This window comes from Balaenoptera ricei, chromosome X, assembly GCF_028023285.1.
Source record: "Balaenoptera ricei isolate mBalRic1 chromosome X, mBalRic1.hap2, whole genome shotgun sequence".
Lineage (NCBI taxonomy): Eukaryota > Metazoa > Chordata > Mammalia > Artiodactyla > Balaenopteridae > Balaenoptera > Balaenoptera ricei.
In genome coordinates, this window is record NC_082660.1 from 44,486,968 (window position 1) to 44,502,651 (window position 15,684).

A 15,684-nucleotide genomic window follows, 5' to 3' on the forward strand; every position below is an offset into this window, starting at 1 on the left:
ATAGGAGTAAGAATCAGTACTTTCTTGATGAATATTCCTTAGGATAATAAATTGGGTAAAACGCTTTCAACAGTTAGGAGGCTGCCTAGCAGACAGTTAAGGACTCATTGCTTTTGTTTGTACATTGTTTTCTCCAGCCCCTCTATCTAAATTCTTGTACCCATCCCTCTCAAATCTGTTTCTTCCAAGAACCTTCATGAGCCATGCTCATTGCACAGACAAAAAGCAAGGACAGGAGACTCTTTGCCAAAGTTAAAAGCGCATCAAACACGCCTAGCATTTATTATTTTAATCACAAACCTACAGACCCCTTAGTACACCCTCCTCGGGACTCGGCCCCAACAATCCAAAGCTGACAACCTTGGGTGTATGGGGTAGGAGGGATGGGGATGGGCAGGGAGTGTCTCTTGATAACTCTGAAATGGGGAAGATTTCTCCAAATGGAGAACTAGGTGGAGGCCAGAGGTTGGGGGTGACCTAGCTTCTGAGTAGGGGGTCAGTAAAAAAATCAGATAAACAAAAGAGGGGGTATATATGTTTTTGCAATCCTCCCCCTAAGCCTCTGCCTTGGTGAGACAGGCTTCCACTTGTTCCTGGGCTGGGGAACTCCCTGGAAAGGCCCCTTCCTTCATCTTGTTCCTCTACATGTTAAAAAAGAGTACCGGGGTGCTGGTTCTGGGAACATGGACCCAGTACCCCCTTATCTCCATCACCTCCCCAATCTACCCTTCAAGAAAGGAGGTAAAACTCTGCCCAAGTGTGGGGGTCTAACTCTCACTCACTCCTGATCTAGGTCTGGAATGTCAACCCACAAGATTTCAAGATCTGCCCCCTTCTTCAAGGGCCAGGTCGGCTTAGAGCCCTCCTAGGTTAAGTCACAATGGTCCCAGGTTAAGGCGGGGGAGCTTAAGTACCACTCCTCCCTGCAGTGTGGAATGATTGGATGGGATGTTGCTAAGAGACGAGGGCTGTGATCTCCACAAAGTTGCCCTATCTTACTGACTCCTCCACACCTGAAATACCTGCGCTGGGCTGTTCCTATAGGGAAAGGGCGGGGCCTGACTCCTCCATTGCTAGAAGGCCAGGACTGAGTTCCCAGGTAAAGGGGTTGGCTCTCATCCTCACTTCTGTTCCTTGCCTGCACAGGGCAGGGTTCACGGGGAAGGGGCAGGGCTTAAACCCCCAGGGTGGGACCTCCATTTTGACTCCTCTTCCTTGCCAGGATAGACTAGACTGTTGGTTCCAAGAGAGGGGATGGAGCAGTATCCTGACACTCTTTATCCCAGGAAACATGGCTAGGACAGTCCCTAGGGGCCAGCGGCTGACCTCATCCTGTCTCCTTCCCTCACCTGGGCAAGGGCGGGTCCCACGGGGCAGGGGTGAGGCTGCGTTCTGCAAGAGACAGGCCCTGATGTCCCTACCTTCTCCACGTCTGAAATACCTGCATTGGCCTGTCCTGTGGGGAAGGGGTGGGGCCTCATCTGACTCCTCCTCCTTGCTTGGTTACAGGGGTGGGGCCTCATCAGTCTCCTCTTCCCCCAGTACACCTGGGCAGGGCAGTCTCATGAAAAGGTGGGGGAAAAGGCGGGGCCTCATCCTGACATGTCCTCCTTTCCTGGGTGGGGAAGTCCCAGGGGAGGGGTGAGGCCTGATCAGGACTCCTCCTCCATGCTGAAGCTGCTGCGGCGACTGCTGGCCTTGGAGACTGCGGGGGATACTGAAGAAAGCAGGGGATCGGAGGCAGCCCGCAGTGGGGACAGGGCGCCCCCTGACAGTCCCCCCACCACCCCCTCCTCCTCCTCCATCAGAATGTCCTCCAGCCCCAGGTGGAAGGGGTCCCCCAGATCCCCCAGGTGGTCGCTGGGAAAGTGCAGGTCCAGAAGGGCATCGGAGGGTGGCGCTGGGGGCTGCTGATGGGGAGTACTCTGGGCAGGTCCCCCCGCTGCATGAAATGTTGCTGTGCCTGGCCTGCCCTCCTCTTCAACATCCAGCTGCTCTGGCTTGAGACTGTCAGAGGCTGAAGTTGTGGCCAGTGAGAGCAGCCCTGGGGTGGGAGGCACTGGCAGACCATGGATCTGGGCCTGCAGTTCTAGCTCCTGCAAAACGTAGGGGGGTGGGTGGTGGAGGTGGGATAAGATGGGGTTCAGAGTCCCTCAGAGGCAGAGGATGTAACAGTTAAAAGGGTAGGCTGCCTGGGTTCGAATTCAGCCTCTGCCACTCACTAGTTGCGTAACTTCAGGCAAGTTGCTTACCGTCTCTGAGCCTCAGAGTCCCAACCTAGAAAGTGGGTATAATAATGGTCCCTGTCTCACAGGATTGTTGTGATTAACTTAGTAAATGGAGACAAGGCTCTTGGTCATAGTGCATGGCACAAGATAAAACACCGTGTCCGTTAACCAATATTCATTATTATTATTGCTAATGTTATGATTACTACTTATCATCATCATGTGAGTCAGGAAGCCCGGGGATCCCCCAAATATGCCAGGCGGAGAAATCCTAGCCTGTTCTCCCTCTGCCTCTGCCTCCAGGAAGCCCCCCTCACCCCTGCCACCGCCTCCTCCTTCCAGACCTGAATTCGGAGCTGCAGGCTGCGGTTGGCTTGCTCCAGGGATCGCTGCCGGCTCTCCAGGTCTTTGGAGCGCTGTTGCTCCTTCTGCAACTTGCGGATGTAATCCACAGAGGCTTTCAAGATGGTGCCCTTGTTCCAGCGCATCTCCCTGTGGGGCCCAAGGGGGAGGAAAGAAGGGAATGCTGCACATGGAGTCTCTCGGGAGCTGAAGGGGGCGATTGCACCAGGTAGATGGAGCACCCCGCCACGTGCCTAGAACTTGAGGCAGAGGGACATCAAGGGTATGGAATGCTCGGATGAAAACCACCTGCCTGGAACCTTCCAATGATGCCCCATCACACCCCGAACCCAGGAAGCCCTCTCTGACCTGATCCCATACTGCTCCTCTTACCCATGACCCTCTGATTCATCTCACTGCGGCCACACTGGCTTCTCAATGCTCCTAGAACATGGAAAATCATTCCCACCTCAGGGCCTCCAGCCCAGCTCTGCCCTCCACCTTGAACACTCTTCTCTCAGACACCCAGATGGCTCCTGCCTCACCTCTTTAGGCTCTTTATTCAAGTACTTCCTCATCAGTTGAGGCCTGCCCTCTCCCCACCCTCCTCACCCCAAACTGTGACCCTCCCCAATATCCCATCTTCCCTCCGTTCTTGATTCCTCTCCACAACACTCATCATAACCACCGGAGTTTACATATTTATCTTGTTTGCTGTCTGTCTGCCCCCACTAAAACATCAGTTCCATGAGGTCAGGGATTTTTGTGCATTTTGTTCCCTCTGGTATCCTCAGGGCCTAGCATGGTACCTGGCACAAAGCAGAAGCAGCTCAATACATTTTTTGAGTAAATAAAGGAGGTACTAAATAAGCGGAAAACTGTCTATGTCGTACAGGGGGGCAGACAACGTGGACCATAGTGTCATGGACCATAATGTCATGCACCTAAAATTTTAGATGGGAACACGGTGAGGGGCTGCAACCCTGCTCAGGGTGAGGAAAGCTGGGTGAGAAAGGGGCAAAGGAGCAGGACTGCCCGGGTGGTTCCCACTTAGGGCAGGCCCACCCGGGAATGACTTTCAGGGAGTGGGGCCCCCACCCCACCTTCCACCGGCCTGGGGCTCCTGGCCCAGACTCACGGGTCACTGGACTTGGGGATGAGGGTGCCCAACTCCTTGATCCTGTCGTTAATGTTGAATCGCCTGCGACGTTCAACTTTGAAGGCGGGGGAGAGAAAGAGAAAGTGGGAAAGAGTCGTCAATAGGCTGAGAAGCGAAGAGGAGAAACTGGGGAATTGGGAGGCTGCTGCAGGGAGAGGCCCCCAAGGAAGGCCGGGCGCAGAGCGAGGCAGGGCTGCACGGCACGTGGGCAGGAGCACGCGCTCTCACTCACTCAGGTTGTGATTGTCTTTCTTCTGCCGTTCCTTCAAAAGGGCCTTGGCCTCTGTCTCTGGAAGAGAGTGCAGGAGGTGGTCAGGGCCTCTGGGTCTGGGAAAGATGACAGACGACGGTGGGCAGCATGTGCAGCCGCTGGGGTAGGCTTTGGTGGGCGCAAGCAAGCGAAGTGCCACCATTTTTACAATTTTTAAAGAAGCCATGGTGACAGGCCACTTGTTAAACCCGAGGAGAGGGAGTGGAGTGAAAGTAGGACCACGGGCCATATGGACAAAGATGGCAAACAGCCCCCATTTCTGTCTGTTTAAACCCTCTTCCCTTAGAATCAGGCCTGACCCCCAGACCTGGTAGATATGGGGCTCACCCTGGGGTATATGATAATTGCACGGGGCCAAGACCCTGGCCCTTACCAGAGATCTCCCGTTTGATATTCGGCAGCTCAGCTGGACAGGAGTTGCTGACGGTGATGGCTGGCGTGGCCACGCCCTGACTACTGTACACATCAAGCAGATTCCCTGACACAGGCAGCTGCAGGCAGGGAGAGTGGAAAAACGATGGTTGGAAACAGACCCCAGGCTCGGCCCCTTCTTCGACCAGGTTCCTGACCCTCCACTCACCCCAAAGATGGGCCCCCTCATGCAAGGATTGGCTGGCTCAGCATGGGAACCCTTCCTTCTCCTTCAAGGGAATTTCACACAGCCACTCAACAGGGAAGACAGGGTCAAGGGGACCTACCCTGCTTTGCTGGGGGACTGGAGCCTGCCTGGCCTGCTCATCGTGTCCCCACAGCCCCTCGAATCCCCCAGTGACTTCTGAAGCCCCTCTCCCAAACCCCGGCACTGGCTCTGAGAAGTGCCAGAAAACCACCCTTCTCAGGTCTTTGTCAGCTCCAATGCAACATTTCAGCCCCTCCTAGAGCTACATTCCAACTCAGCATTCTTGGAACACTCCAACCCAGTCTTCTCAGACCTTGGGAAATTGTCATGGCAACATTCCACCCAAAATCTGGCCTTTTGGAGAGTTCCAGCCCAACCTCCAGTCTTTTGCTGTGACTGCGTTGCATACAGTCTCAGGCTGCCATGCACCGAGGTTCTGATCTGGCACCCTCTTGCACATTCTGATCTCTCAGGATTTCTTGTCCAACTACTCAACAAGCACTGTTTTTATGTCAGCCTAGTTTGCTTTTTTCTTCTCCTTCACACTCTCCTGGATACACCCTAGGGCAACGAACTAATCCATAAGTAATTAGTCCCACCTCTTGATGAGTTTTCATCTCTTGAAACCCCCACTAGTCTGCTGGATCCATCCAATCTCTAGCTGTGCCCAAATCAATGAAAAATTCTGATAAATTGGTACCATTTTTACATGTGCCTCTTTCCTCTTGATAAGCTGGAAAGAAGTAAAGCTACAGCCACTTGGTATGTCCCAAAGCGAGTTATGAGACTCTTGGAATGTTCAGAACCAGAATGTTAAAATTCATTGGTGCATCTCCTGCTCTAGGAAGTTTTATCCAGTATTTACAATGACCCAGCCTCTCGGCACAGTTCACTGTAAGAGATGTGGTATGTTCTAGTCACTTCAAGGTCCAACCACATCAAATCTGGACACCTTTGGCATATCATGTTCCAATCACTTCATGGTCTAGGTGTGTCTTCATGACCTGAATGTCCTGGTACATTCAAAACGCAACAAGATAATCTGTATAACGGAGAGCTTCTCTGTTAATTTTGGCCTATGTTGTTAGAAATAAGATTATACCTTGCATGTTTAGAATAAGTTTCTGTCCATCTCTGCACTAAAAAATTTAGAGAGTTACAAGCTCTAAAGTGCTATAGAGAAACATCACTTAGAGGAGAAAGGTGGAAGTGTATTTATGTTGGAGTGTAAGCATGTGTGGAAGCCTCGCAGCACCAGGACTTGGCCCTGTTCTCAGAGCATCCTCTATCCATTCTCTACCTGTCCTGCTTCAAGAGTTCCAGCTGGCCTGCTGTGAAGCCAAGAGCTACTTTGGAGTGCTGGCTGCAGGATTAAGCCAATTCTCAGGCAACTGACTCAGTTCTCAATGGCCATTTCTTCTAAAAATTTTCTTTTGTGTGTGGGGGAGGGTGTGGGTCTTGGGATGGGGGTGAATTTGAGGTTTAAAGTTTAAACTAGAAATAAGATGATGTGGTCTGCTTGCTCTCTGTTTAGATAGGCTTTAAGACCAATTGGATTTACATGGAGGCCAGGCCAGAGAATGGTAATCGATGACTTGTGTGCAGACAAGCATTTATCCAGGTTGCATTGTCCAAATTGGTTTGTTAAAGCTCCAGGTTAGGTTCTTACACAAAGAAAAACATTCAGAAAACATGAGACAAGTTTAGGAAAACTTAATAAAAAGAAACCTGTCTTGGGGCTTCCCTGGTGGCGCAGTGGTTGAGAATCTGCCTGCCAGTGCAGGGGACACAGGTTCGAGCCCTGGTCTGGGAAGATCCCACATGCCGCGGAGCAACTAGGCCCGTGAGCCACAACTACTGAGCCTGCGCGTCTGGAGCCTGTGCTCCGCAACAAGAGAGGCTGCGATAGTGAGAGGCCCGCGCATCGCGATGAAGAGTGGCCCCCGCTTGCCGCAACTGGAGAAAGCCCTCACACAGAAACGAAGACCCAACACAGCCAAAATAAATAAATAAAAATAAAGAATTATTTAAAAAAAAGAAAAAAAAAGAAACCTGTCTTACACTCAAAACAAACAAACAAAATGCTACAAGAGTCCCACTTCTTGGTCCCTCCCACAATGAAGCTTGAGTGCTTCGGTATGCCCTAATAGCTCCATGAAGTCCCCACCGTGTATATATCAAAAACTACAAGGTTCACCTCTCCATGCAGTTCAACATGGCCCCAGGGCACTGTTGTGGCCCATTCTCAACATACAGCCTCTATCTCTATCTCAGTACAATCCAAGGTGACAGTCTCTTATGTACACAGCTAGCCCGGGTGTATATAAGATATCCCTCAGTGATAGAGGGATGTGCTAATTTTTAGACCAACCTCCCATCTCAGGGCCTCACCGTGCTGGGGAGCTGCAGCCCCGTGGTGCCTCCGGGCAGATAGCTGAGCATCTCATCGTTGTAACTGGACTCCAGGCTGATGATCTCATCGATGACATCATCAATCTGGGAGAAGACATATGGAAGAGCCTTAGAAGAAGTTGGGGCAGGGGGAGCATGGGCGGGTCGTCTGCAGCCACTCACCTCCTTCTCCGAGCTAGACCCGATGGTGAGCAGCGCCATGGGGCTGTTGGGAGCACTGCCAGTGGGGCCAGTAGCGTGGGCAGCCTCAGGGGCGGGGAGTGGCTGGGCACTAGCAGCCCCCGGTGGCGGGGTGAGGGCCTGGGACGCCAGCTTGGGCCCAAGTGTGGTGGACAGGTACTGCTTCACCTGCTGCCGGCGCGCCTGCTGCAGGTGGTAGCGCGTCGGGTTCTCCAGATGGGTCTGCACCTGTGGAATGCGGGGGAGACAGGATGGGAGGGAACAAGGTAGAACAGGGCTCAGAGGGGTGACTCTGAGCCCCAGCTTGCCCCTCAGAAGTCATCTGTTCCTAGGCTCAGGATGGCAAACCAGGCCCAGAATCTGAGAACCCTCTCCCGCCCCCAAATACTGATTAAAGTCTCCCCTAGGACCCAAACTCCCTTTCTCAGAGATCCCTCACAGCCCTCAAGATCTACCCATGGGTGGCAGAATCCTTCAGAGTTTCTGGAGCACCCTGTCACAGTCCCCAAGAGGCCCCCCGCAAAGCCTGTGACCCCACCTAACAGACGTGGGAACTGTACATGGCTTCCCAAGGCACTCCACTGGCCAAAGAATTCCTAATGCATAACCATATGTGAAGTGCTTCCTACAAAGCCACTTCACAGACTCCAGGGCCCACTCAGGGCACTCATGAGCCTCCATGATCCACCAAGACATCCTATGGCCCCCAAGAACCCCTCACAACTCCACAAGAACGTCTTGGAAACCCTAAACACAATGGGATACTAGCACAGCCCCCTTTTAACAGTACCTGAGACCTTCCTTAGAGCCCCTAGGACCTCGTCCCAAAGCCACCAGGACCAATCCTCAGTCACCAGGAGGCCCTCCCAGGGCCTCTGGATGTCACCTTACCTTGAGCACCTCCCTGGGCACCTGAGCAGGGGGAGGACGACCCAATGTGTGGCCCCCAGCAGAGACGCCAACCACAGAGATGGCAGGAGAGGCAGGTGCAGGACTAGGGAAGGGAGAGGCTGCAGCCTGTTCCCGACGCTCACGCCTCTCCTGCTCCTGGGCCTGGGCCCGCATTAGCTGCTGCCGCAGCAAGACCCGCGATGAAGAAGATGACGACATGGCAGGGGTCCTGGAGCCCCCTGCAGAAGATGATGCAGAGAGTGTAGCTGGGGCGGCTGGTGTGGCCTGCAGTGATATTGGGAGGCTGTGGAATGGGAAATACGGGGCCACAGGTAAGCTAAAAGTCTCGGCCCAAGCCTAAGAAGTCATAGTGCGATGGAGCAGACATAGGAACCTGGCCTGTTCTCTGCCTTCAGAAGCCACAATGTGGAGGGGAGATAAAGGAACCAGACCTGGTCACAGCCCTCAGGGGTCACAGTCTGGTGGGGTAACTTTAGCCCTCAGTCCTTATGGTGAAGCCTGGATTTGGGCCTGTTCGTATATCAAGCGGAGATACCATTACTGTTCAGCTCTGCGAGCTATTTAAAGGAGAGCAGAAGGAAACAGAATTGAGGTTGTGGGAGTAGATACGGACACAGAGGGCTCATTAAGCTCAATTTGGGGCTGGAGATGCTCCCTGAGCTCCTGGGAGTGGGCATCAGGCTATATGGGCAACCGCAGGCCCTTCTTCCTCCCCTGCCTGGGCCTCTGGTCCCAGCAGCTAGTCAGTCTTGAAAATCTCAGCGATTTCACAATCCTCTCTTCCTGCCCCTCTTCCAGGTCCCCTCCCCTCTCTTAGAGCCCAGGCCCATGACTCAGCACATTTAGACTTCCAAGCTTGGGGGAAAGAAGAGACCAGCAGGGGTTCTTCAAGGGCTGGGAGTGGGTGAATTTGTTGAGTTGGGGGGAGGGTGACCAGGGGTTATGGGAACGGCTCCGCCTACTTGGGGGCTGGGCTTGATCAGGCCACGCCCTGTGTCTGGGAACTCCAGGCACGCTGCAATTTTAATCTATGAATGGATGTGCAGGTGGGGGAGGAAGCAAGGGAGATTTTGTCTGAGATACTAGAATCCTAGCTTGGCCTCCTGCTTTCCACATGCTCTTTCTGGCTCTTAATTTTACTATCTGAAAAATTCAGGCTGGTGAGAGAATGGGTTGGACTGGCACTGAGGGCCTCTGCCCATCAAGAGGGGATGGAGGGGCCTGAGGAATCAGAAGGGGAGTCAGAGAGAGGAGACATACCTTGAGCGTAGCGATAGGGGTTGGCTTTTGAGCTCGTAGAAGCTGTCAGGATCAAGGACGTTTTCTAATTCGATGTCAGCAACAATCCCCGATTCCGGAAGCAAAGAGTTCAGGCTGAGGGTGGGGGGAAGGCAGGGGTGAGGGTCAGTGATTGTATGGAGACGTCATTCCCCTGAGAGAGACAGAGACAGAGACAGAAGAGAAAAGAAGAGAAGAGAAGCATACACCAGGAGAGGGGAGAATAGAGTGTATCCCTCACATTCGGCCACTTTGCTGAAACCGCCACCATGAATTCCCATGTCTTCTCCCCTCTCCACTCTCTTTTGCTCCGTGTTACCCATAGGTCCTTAAGATTAAAAATAATAAGCCTGGACCCCAGCTCCTCAATCTAACAATCACCTGGGTGTACAACCTGGGTTTCAGGAGAATAGAAACGAAGAATTGAGGAATGACAATTCACTTTGTGGGATTCCTGACTTTGCATTCAGAGTTCTCCCAGCCCCCACACCCCCCATTGTTTTCCTGGCTGCTGAATGTGAGCCCACATAGGTCCACAGGCATACTGCACGGTAGGGGCTTCCCTCGGCAGAACAGTCCATTGTAACACAAACTGAATGCATCACAAAGAGAACTGGGGTAGCTGATTCACTTTACTGAAGGATCCACTACTTCCCAAAAGAGCTCCCGGCCACCAACCCTGCCCCAGCCAGAGTTTGTGGGATGCGAACACGCATCCAAAAACAAGATGGAAATAACAAGGGCTCCCCTCAGTCCAACAATCTGGATTGACAAGAGGGAGAATTTGGGTGGATGATCTGCTTTATAGGAACATTCTTTTCTTGGTCAGAGGAGCTTGCCCAGCACTCTCCAGTTTTTTCGATAGATCAAAACACAAACACACCTCCAATACCAACACCCACTGACACACAAACTAAGAAGCCATGTACACCAGTCCCTTTCAACTATCGCCACTACTGTGATGATCTAGGTTGTTATAAAGGCATCAGGAGATGGTAAATTCATATATTGAAAGGCTCCTGCTCAACCCTCCATGCTGGCTGCAAGACACTAGTGTGTAGGGGACATTAACATGCAGGCAGATAGATATGCATCCTTGAATCTAGTCAAAGATTTAGAATCCTGAGATTGTCGTTGACTTGCCCCTCCCCAAGAATCTGTCTTCCTCCCTTTCCTCACTCACAGACGGGGCCCTAAAACCACCCCAGGAAGTCGGGAAGAGGAAGCTGGGGAGCCGCTGAGCTCAGCACAATCCCAGACAGAAAGTAGGCAAAGCCCCCTCCCATGCTCACACTTCGATTGCACAGAAGTTGGAAGAGGTGGGCACTGGAATGGGCACGGTATGGACAGAGAGGGCTGGGGCTTCCAGGCCCGCTGATGGAAGTAAGGCTAAGAGGTCAGAGAGGACCCACCCAGGCAGGGATGGTGCAATTGGTGCTCATTCCAGCTCTAGGGTCAGATTCAAGATTGTCTCCAGGGCCTGAAAGACAGACTGGGAAGGTGAGATAAAAAAAACCCCTCTGTGTCTGTGTGTGTGTAGGGGGTGAAAAGAGCTGGCTGAGAGGCTAGGGCAGGTGGCAGCAGGAACAAGACCCTCCTCTGGGTTCCAAAATAAGGTCTGAGGCCTTCTCTGGGCTAAGAGGTAGCACCATCTCCGTTGCCTGTCTGTCTGACTGTTTCCCATTCAAGCCCCTATGGGGTGTGGGAAGAGGGCTTTTCCACTACCCAGCTGGATGGGTGGGCAGGTGAAGGGATTATTCTGATCAAGTCTTGATGAATGTTGCTTTTCTTGTTCACTCACACACACTCACAAGGCTGGTCCCACGCAGTATATCCGAGATACCCCCAAATCCCTCCAGAGTCATTTTATCCCCAAACGCAGCCTCCAGCAACCAGCCACTGGGAGTCACCAAGCTCCCAAGACAGCACCTCTATATCTTAGGACGCCTTCTCTGAGGGAAAAAGTCCCTTAAAAATCAGTGCCTCACCTACAGAGTGCCCCCTCAAACTCATTCCCCTCATATCTGACTCAAAGACCCCAAATTCAGCCTCTAGTCAGAGTCTCAGTCCCCGAAGTTCAGCTACCCTAGACTAGTTTTTGGACACAACAGAATCAGCCCCTCGAGACCCAGTCAAGGGCCCCCCCCCCAAATCTGAACTAGGCCTCCCTTAATGCACTTCCACGACTCCTTTAAGCCTCAGTCCAAGCAAGCCACCGCCAGATTCCTTAGGTGCCCCCACAAGTCGGGCGCCCAGACGTCTTCCAAGACTAGGCCGAGGGCCTCCAATCACAGTCCTGGGCCCCCGCTGCCCCCAAATCAGGCCCCCGGGAACCCCAGTTAGCACTACCGGTCCCAGGCGGTCCCGCACCTGAGCAGCTGGGCCGAGTCGGCCGGCCTGCGCTCCTCCAACAGCAGGAACACGGCTCGAGGACCCTCCGCGCTGGCCTCTACGCCGTCCCGAGCTGGCTCGGCCGCATGAGACATGACGCCCGGCCCCGGGCGAGCCCTGCCAGGCCGGTCGGGCCTCGGCCCGGTCCCCCTAACAAAATAAGAGTCCCCCTCCCCCGCTCGCCACCGCCTCCTCCGCTAAGCCATGGAGCAAGCTCTGCGCGGGCGGGCGGCGTCGGGGAGATGGGATGGGCTGTGAGTCATCCCCCGCCCAGAACGGACCAACACCCCCCCCCCCAACCTAACCCCGGACGACCGCCCTCCTCCCCCTTGTCCTCTTCCCCCTCCTCCCTGGGCTGGGGAAACTCCACAGGAAGTGACCGCAGAGCGAATAGACAGCTCGCTGGGCCACGCCCTCTGGGTGAGGCGGCCAATCGTTGAGGGGTGGCTCAAGGGCCCGCCCTAAGCTACGCCTCCGAAGCCGAGAGAGAACCAGATTCCGCCGGCCCTTATTCCGAGAAGGGGGCACCGAGGCCACGCCCTCAGAGACAGAGGCAAATCAATGAGAGGTAATGAGATTGAACCACGCCTCCTCTTCTCAAATTATCCCTCCGCAAGATATTAAGCCGCTCCTTGGGTCCTCTGCGCCTGCGTACTGATGGCCAGTCTGCGCGCGGAGGGTCTCCAGGAGACGCTTCTAGCTGCGGAAACGCGCCCTCTACAGGCCAATATACGTAGTATCCACTCCCTAAACCGCGCTCCAACCCTGATCTAGCGGTGCCTCCTCAGCCAAACCCATAGCCTTGAGGCCTAGGCAGCTACATTCCCGGAAGGTGCGCACCAGAAACCCCACCCTTTCGGTACCTACAGTCCAGCCGCCCAGCTGGTCTTCCTGGAAGCGGTCCGCCTACTCTATGTCATTTAGAGCGGTTGTTGTACTAGGTCGTTGCGCTGCACTGTAGGTGCTTAGTGAATCCTTGACGGATGAATGAGTGGAAGGATGGAAATTAGATCTGGCCCCTTCTGTGGTTGACTTCTGGAATTATAAAGACCAAGGTTAGAATATGGGCAAGGGACTTCCCCTCTCTGAGCCTCAGCTTTACTGGCCTGTCAAATGGGGGTCATAATACCTGTTTGACAGGGTTGTTATGAGGATTGGAGGTAATTTTTTTTTTTAATTTATTTTTATGTATTTATTTATGGCTGTGTTGGGTCTTCGTTTCTGTGCGAGGGCCCTCTCCAGCCGTGGCAAGCGGGGGCCACTCTTCATTGCGGTGCGCGGGCCTCTCACTATCGCGGCCTCTACTTCTTGCGGAGCACAGGCTCCAGACGCGCAGGCTCAGCAGTTGTGGCTCACGGGCCCAGCCGCTCCGCGGCATGTGGGATCCTCCCAGACCAGGGCTCGAACCCGTGTCCCCCGCATCAGCAGGCAGACTCTCAACCACTGCGCCACCAGGGAAGCCCGAGGTAATTTTTGAATAGTGCTAGCAGGTTGTTTGGCATACAATACTCTCTCCAAAAATTGATTCACTCATTTGTGCACTGATGTAACAAACATTTATTGAGCTCCTCTGTGTGCTAGATACATGCAAGCCGGCTTGCACACAGCAGAGGGTCCCACCCATACCTTCAGATGCACAGTCAGCTCACAAAATACCCAGACCTACAACCTTCCCTTTATCCCTCCCAACATCCCGAGACCATGCCCATCAGTTGGACCACTGGGAACTTCGCTGAGCGCCCATTTGCCTTGCACCTTCCTGTATTGGCACCCTTATTTCCCAAGTTGGCTTGGTAAACACGCACATCCCCATACGCTCACACACAAACATTACCCACATAATAAAGACAGTTCTTTAATCTTTAAAAAAATCAATACATTACCAGTAAAAATTGCAAAATGGAACTTGTAGACCTGATGTTAAAATTCCTACGGTGCCTTAAATACACAAGAATATCTAATTTTATAAAAGAAAAAGAAAGAGGAAGGCGTCATCTTACCAGATTCAAAATGTCTGACAAAACTCTAGTTATTAAAACATTGTGGGACTTCCCTGGCAGTCCAGCGGTTAGGACTCCACGCTTCCACTGCAGGGGGCGCGGATGGATCCCTGGTCGGGGAACTAAGATCCCACGTGCTGCGCAGCCAAAAATAATAAAATAAAATAAAATAAAATAAGCACAGGGAAATATAACCATAAAAAGAAGCATCGTGATATGGGAGTAGGAATAGAAAACTAGATCAATGGTACAGAAAAAAATCGAAAAATCGACCCAGGTATTGTGGGAATTCATAAATGACAAAAGTGATATTTCAAGTCACTGGGAGAGAGATGGACTATTTACTAAAATAGTTTGGGGAGAAATGACTGTCTTTTGGGGGGAGGGATTAGATTCCTAATTTACTCAATTCAGAAAAATTAATTCCAGATTGGCTAAAGACCTAACCATTAAAAAAGAACCTATAAAAAATATCAGAACAAAATATGTTTGGAGACTATGTTTAAGTCTTTGGCAAAAAAGAAGGCCTTCTTAAGCAGGATACAAAAAGCAAAAGCTATAAAGAAAAGTAACAATAAGCAACATTTATCAGTCATTCTTGGCACTTTATCTGTATTCATTCATTTTAATCCTCACAACAGACCTCTGAGGAGGGTTCCATTTATTTTCCCAACCTACAGATTAGGAAACCAAGGTACAGCAAAGTTAAGTCACTTGCCCTAGGTCACACCAGTTTATAAAACCTGGGATTGGAACCCAAGCACACTTTTTTTAAAAACAATTTTTTGTATTTTTCTTAGTTTGAATGAGCCTGCCATCTTTTTTCCCATTTATTTATTTATTTTATTTATTTATTTTTGGCTGCATTGGGTCTTCATTGCTGCGTGCTCTCTGTCTCTGTCTTTCTCTCTCTCTGGAAGCTGGGGTTTCACTGCAACACAACTAAGGGGTGGGGTGAATGGGAGATATGTAGGGAGAAGAGAGGGCAGTTGGATGGTGAAATTAGGGATGTTTATAGAGAGATGTGAGGGGTGATTGAGGGTGGTTTGGGGTGAGGTTGGGGTCTATTACAGGACAGTTGGCACACAACTAAAGGACCACGTCTTCAGGAGGAATGGGGCTGCTAGAGGACAGTTTAAGAGCGCAGGTGGCAGCTATTGGAGGGTAAATTGGGAATACTCCTGGGGGGTTGGAAGATGGTTTGAGATGCAGTTGGAGGGACTATGGAAGGTTAGTGTGTGGTCTTTTGTAGTTTAAGGAGTTGTTAATAGAACTGTTAACTGTCATAGGATAGTGTGGTAGCCTAATGGCCCCCCAAAAGATATCCATGTCCTAATCCCTGGAACCTGTAAATGTTACCTTATATGTAAAAAAAAAAAAAAAAGTTTTGCAGATGTGATTAAATTAAGGATTTTCAGATAGAGAGATTATCCTGGATTATCTGAATGGAACCTAATTGTAACCCCTAATTGTAACCCCTTATAAGAAGAAAGAAGAGAGACAGATTTGACAAACCATAAAGGAGAAGGCATTGTGACCACAGAAGCAGAGATTGTAGTGATATGGCCACAAGCCAAGGAATGCCAGCAGCCACCAGAAGCTGGAAGAGGCAACAAACAGATTCTCCCCTAGAGCCTCCAGGGAGAGTATGGCCCTGCTGACCCCTTGATTTTGCCCAGTGGAATTGATTTTGGACTTCTGGCCCCCAGAACCATGAAAGAGTAGATTTCTTATTTTTTTTTTAAATTTTTGGCCGTGCCACGCAGCATGTGGGATCTTAGTTCCCCAGCCAGGGATCGAATGCACTCCCCCTGCATTGAAAGTGTAGAGTCTTAACCACTGGACCGCCAGGGAAGTCCCATAGATTTCTTATATTTTTAATCCACCAAATT

At 51.7% G+C, this 15,684-nt stretch overlaps 1 protein-coding gene across 2 annotated transcripts; it reads right to left on the reverse strand.

Annotated features, from left to right (window-relative positions):
* Nucleotides 1–1,176: 1,176 nt before the first annotated feature.
* On the reverse strand, nt 1,177–12,051 carry TFE3 (transcription factor binding to IGHM enhancer 3). 2 transcript variants are annotated; one of them, XM_059910593.1, is made up of 10 exons: nt 11,772–12,051; nt 9,384–9,497; nt 8,103–8,406; nt 7,194–7,439; nt 7,011–7,115; nt 4,374–4,491; nt 3,962–4,018; nt 3,709–3,784; nt 2,573–2,720; nt 1,177–2,096 (listed from the first exon to the last, which is right to left on the reverse strand). In XM_059910593.1, exons 1-10 carry the CDS (start codon nt 11,885–11,887, stop codon nt 1,653–1,655), a joined length of 1,728 nt encoding a protein of 575 aa, XP_059766576.1. In that variant the 5' UTR covers nt 11,888–12,051; the 3' UTR covers nt 1,177–1,652. The 2 variants fall into 2 exon arrangements, with proteins under 2 accessions (XP_059766576.1, XP_059766575.1); XM_059910592.1 differs by having other exon boundaries at nt 7,011–7,439.
* Between the last annotated feature and the right edge of the window lie 3,633 nt (nt 12,052–15,684).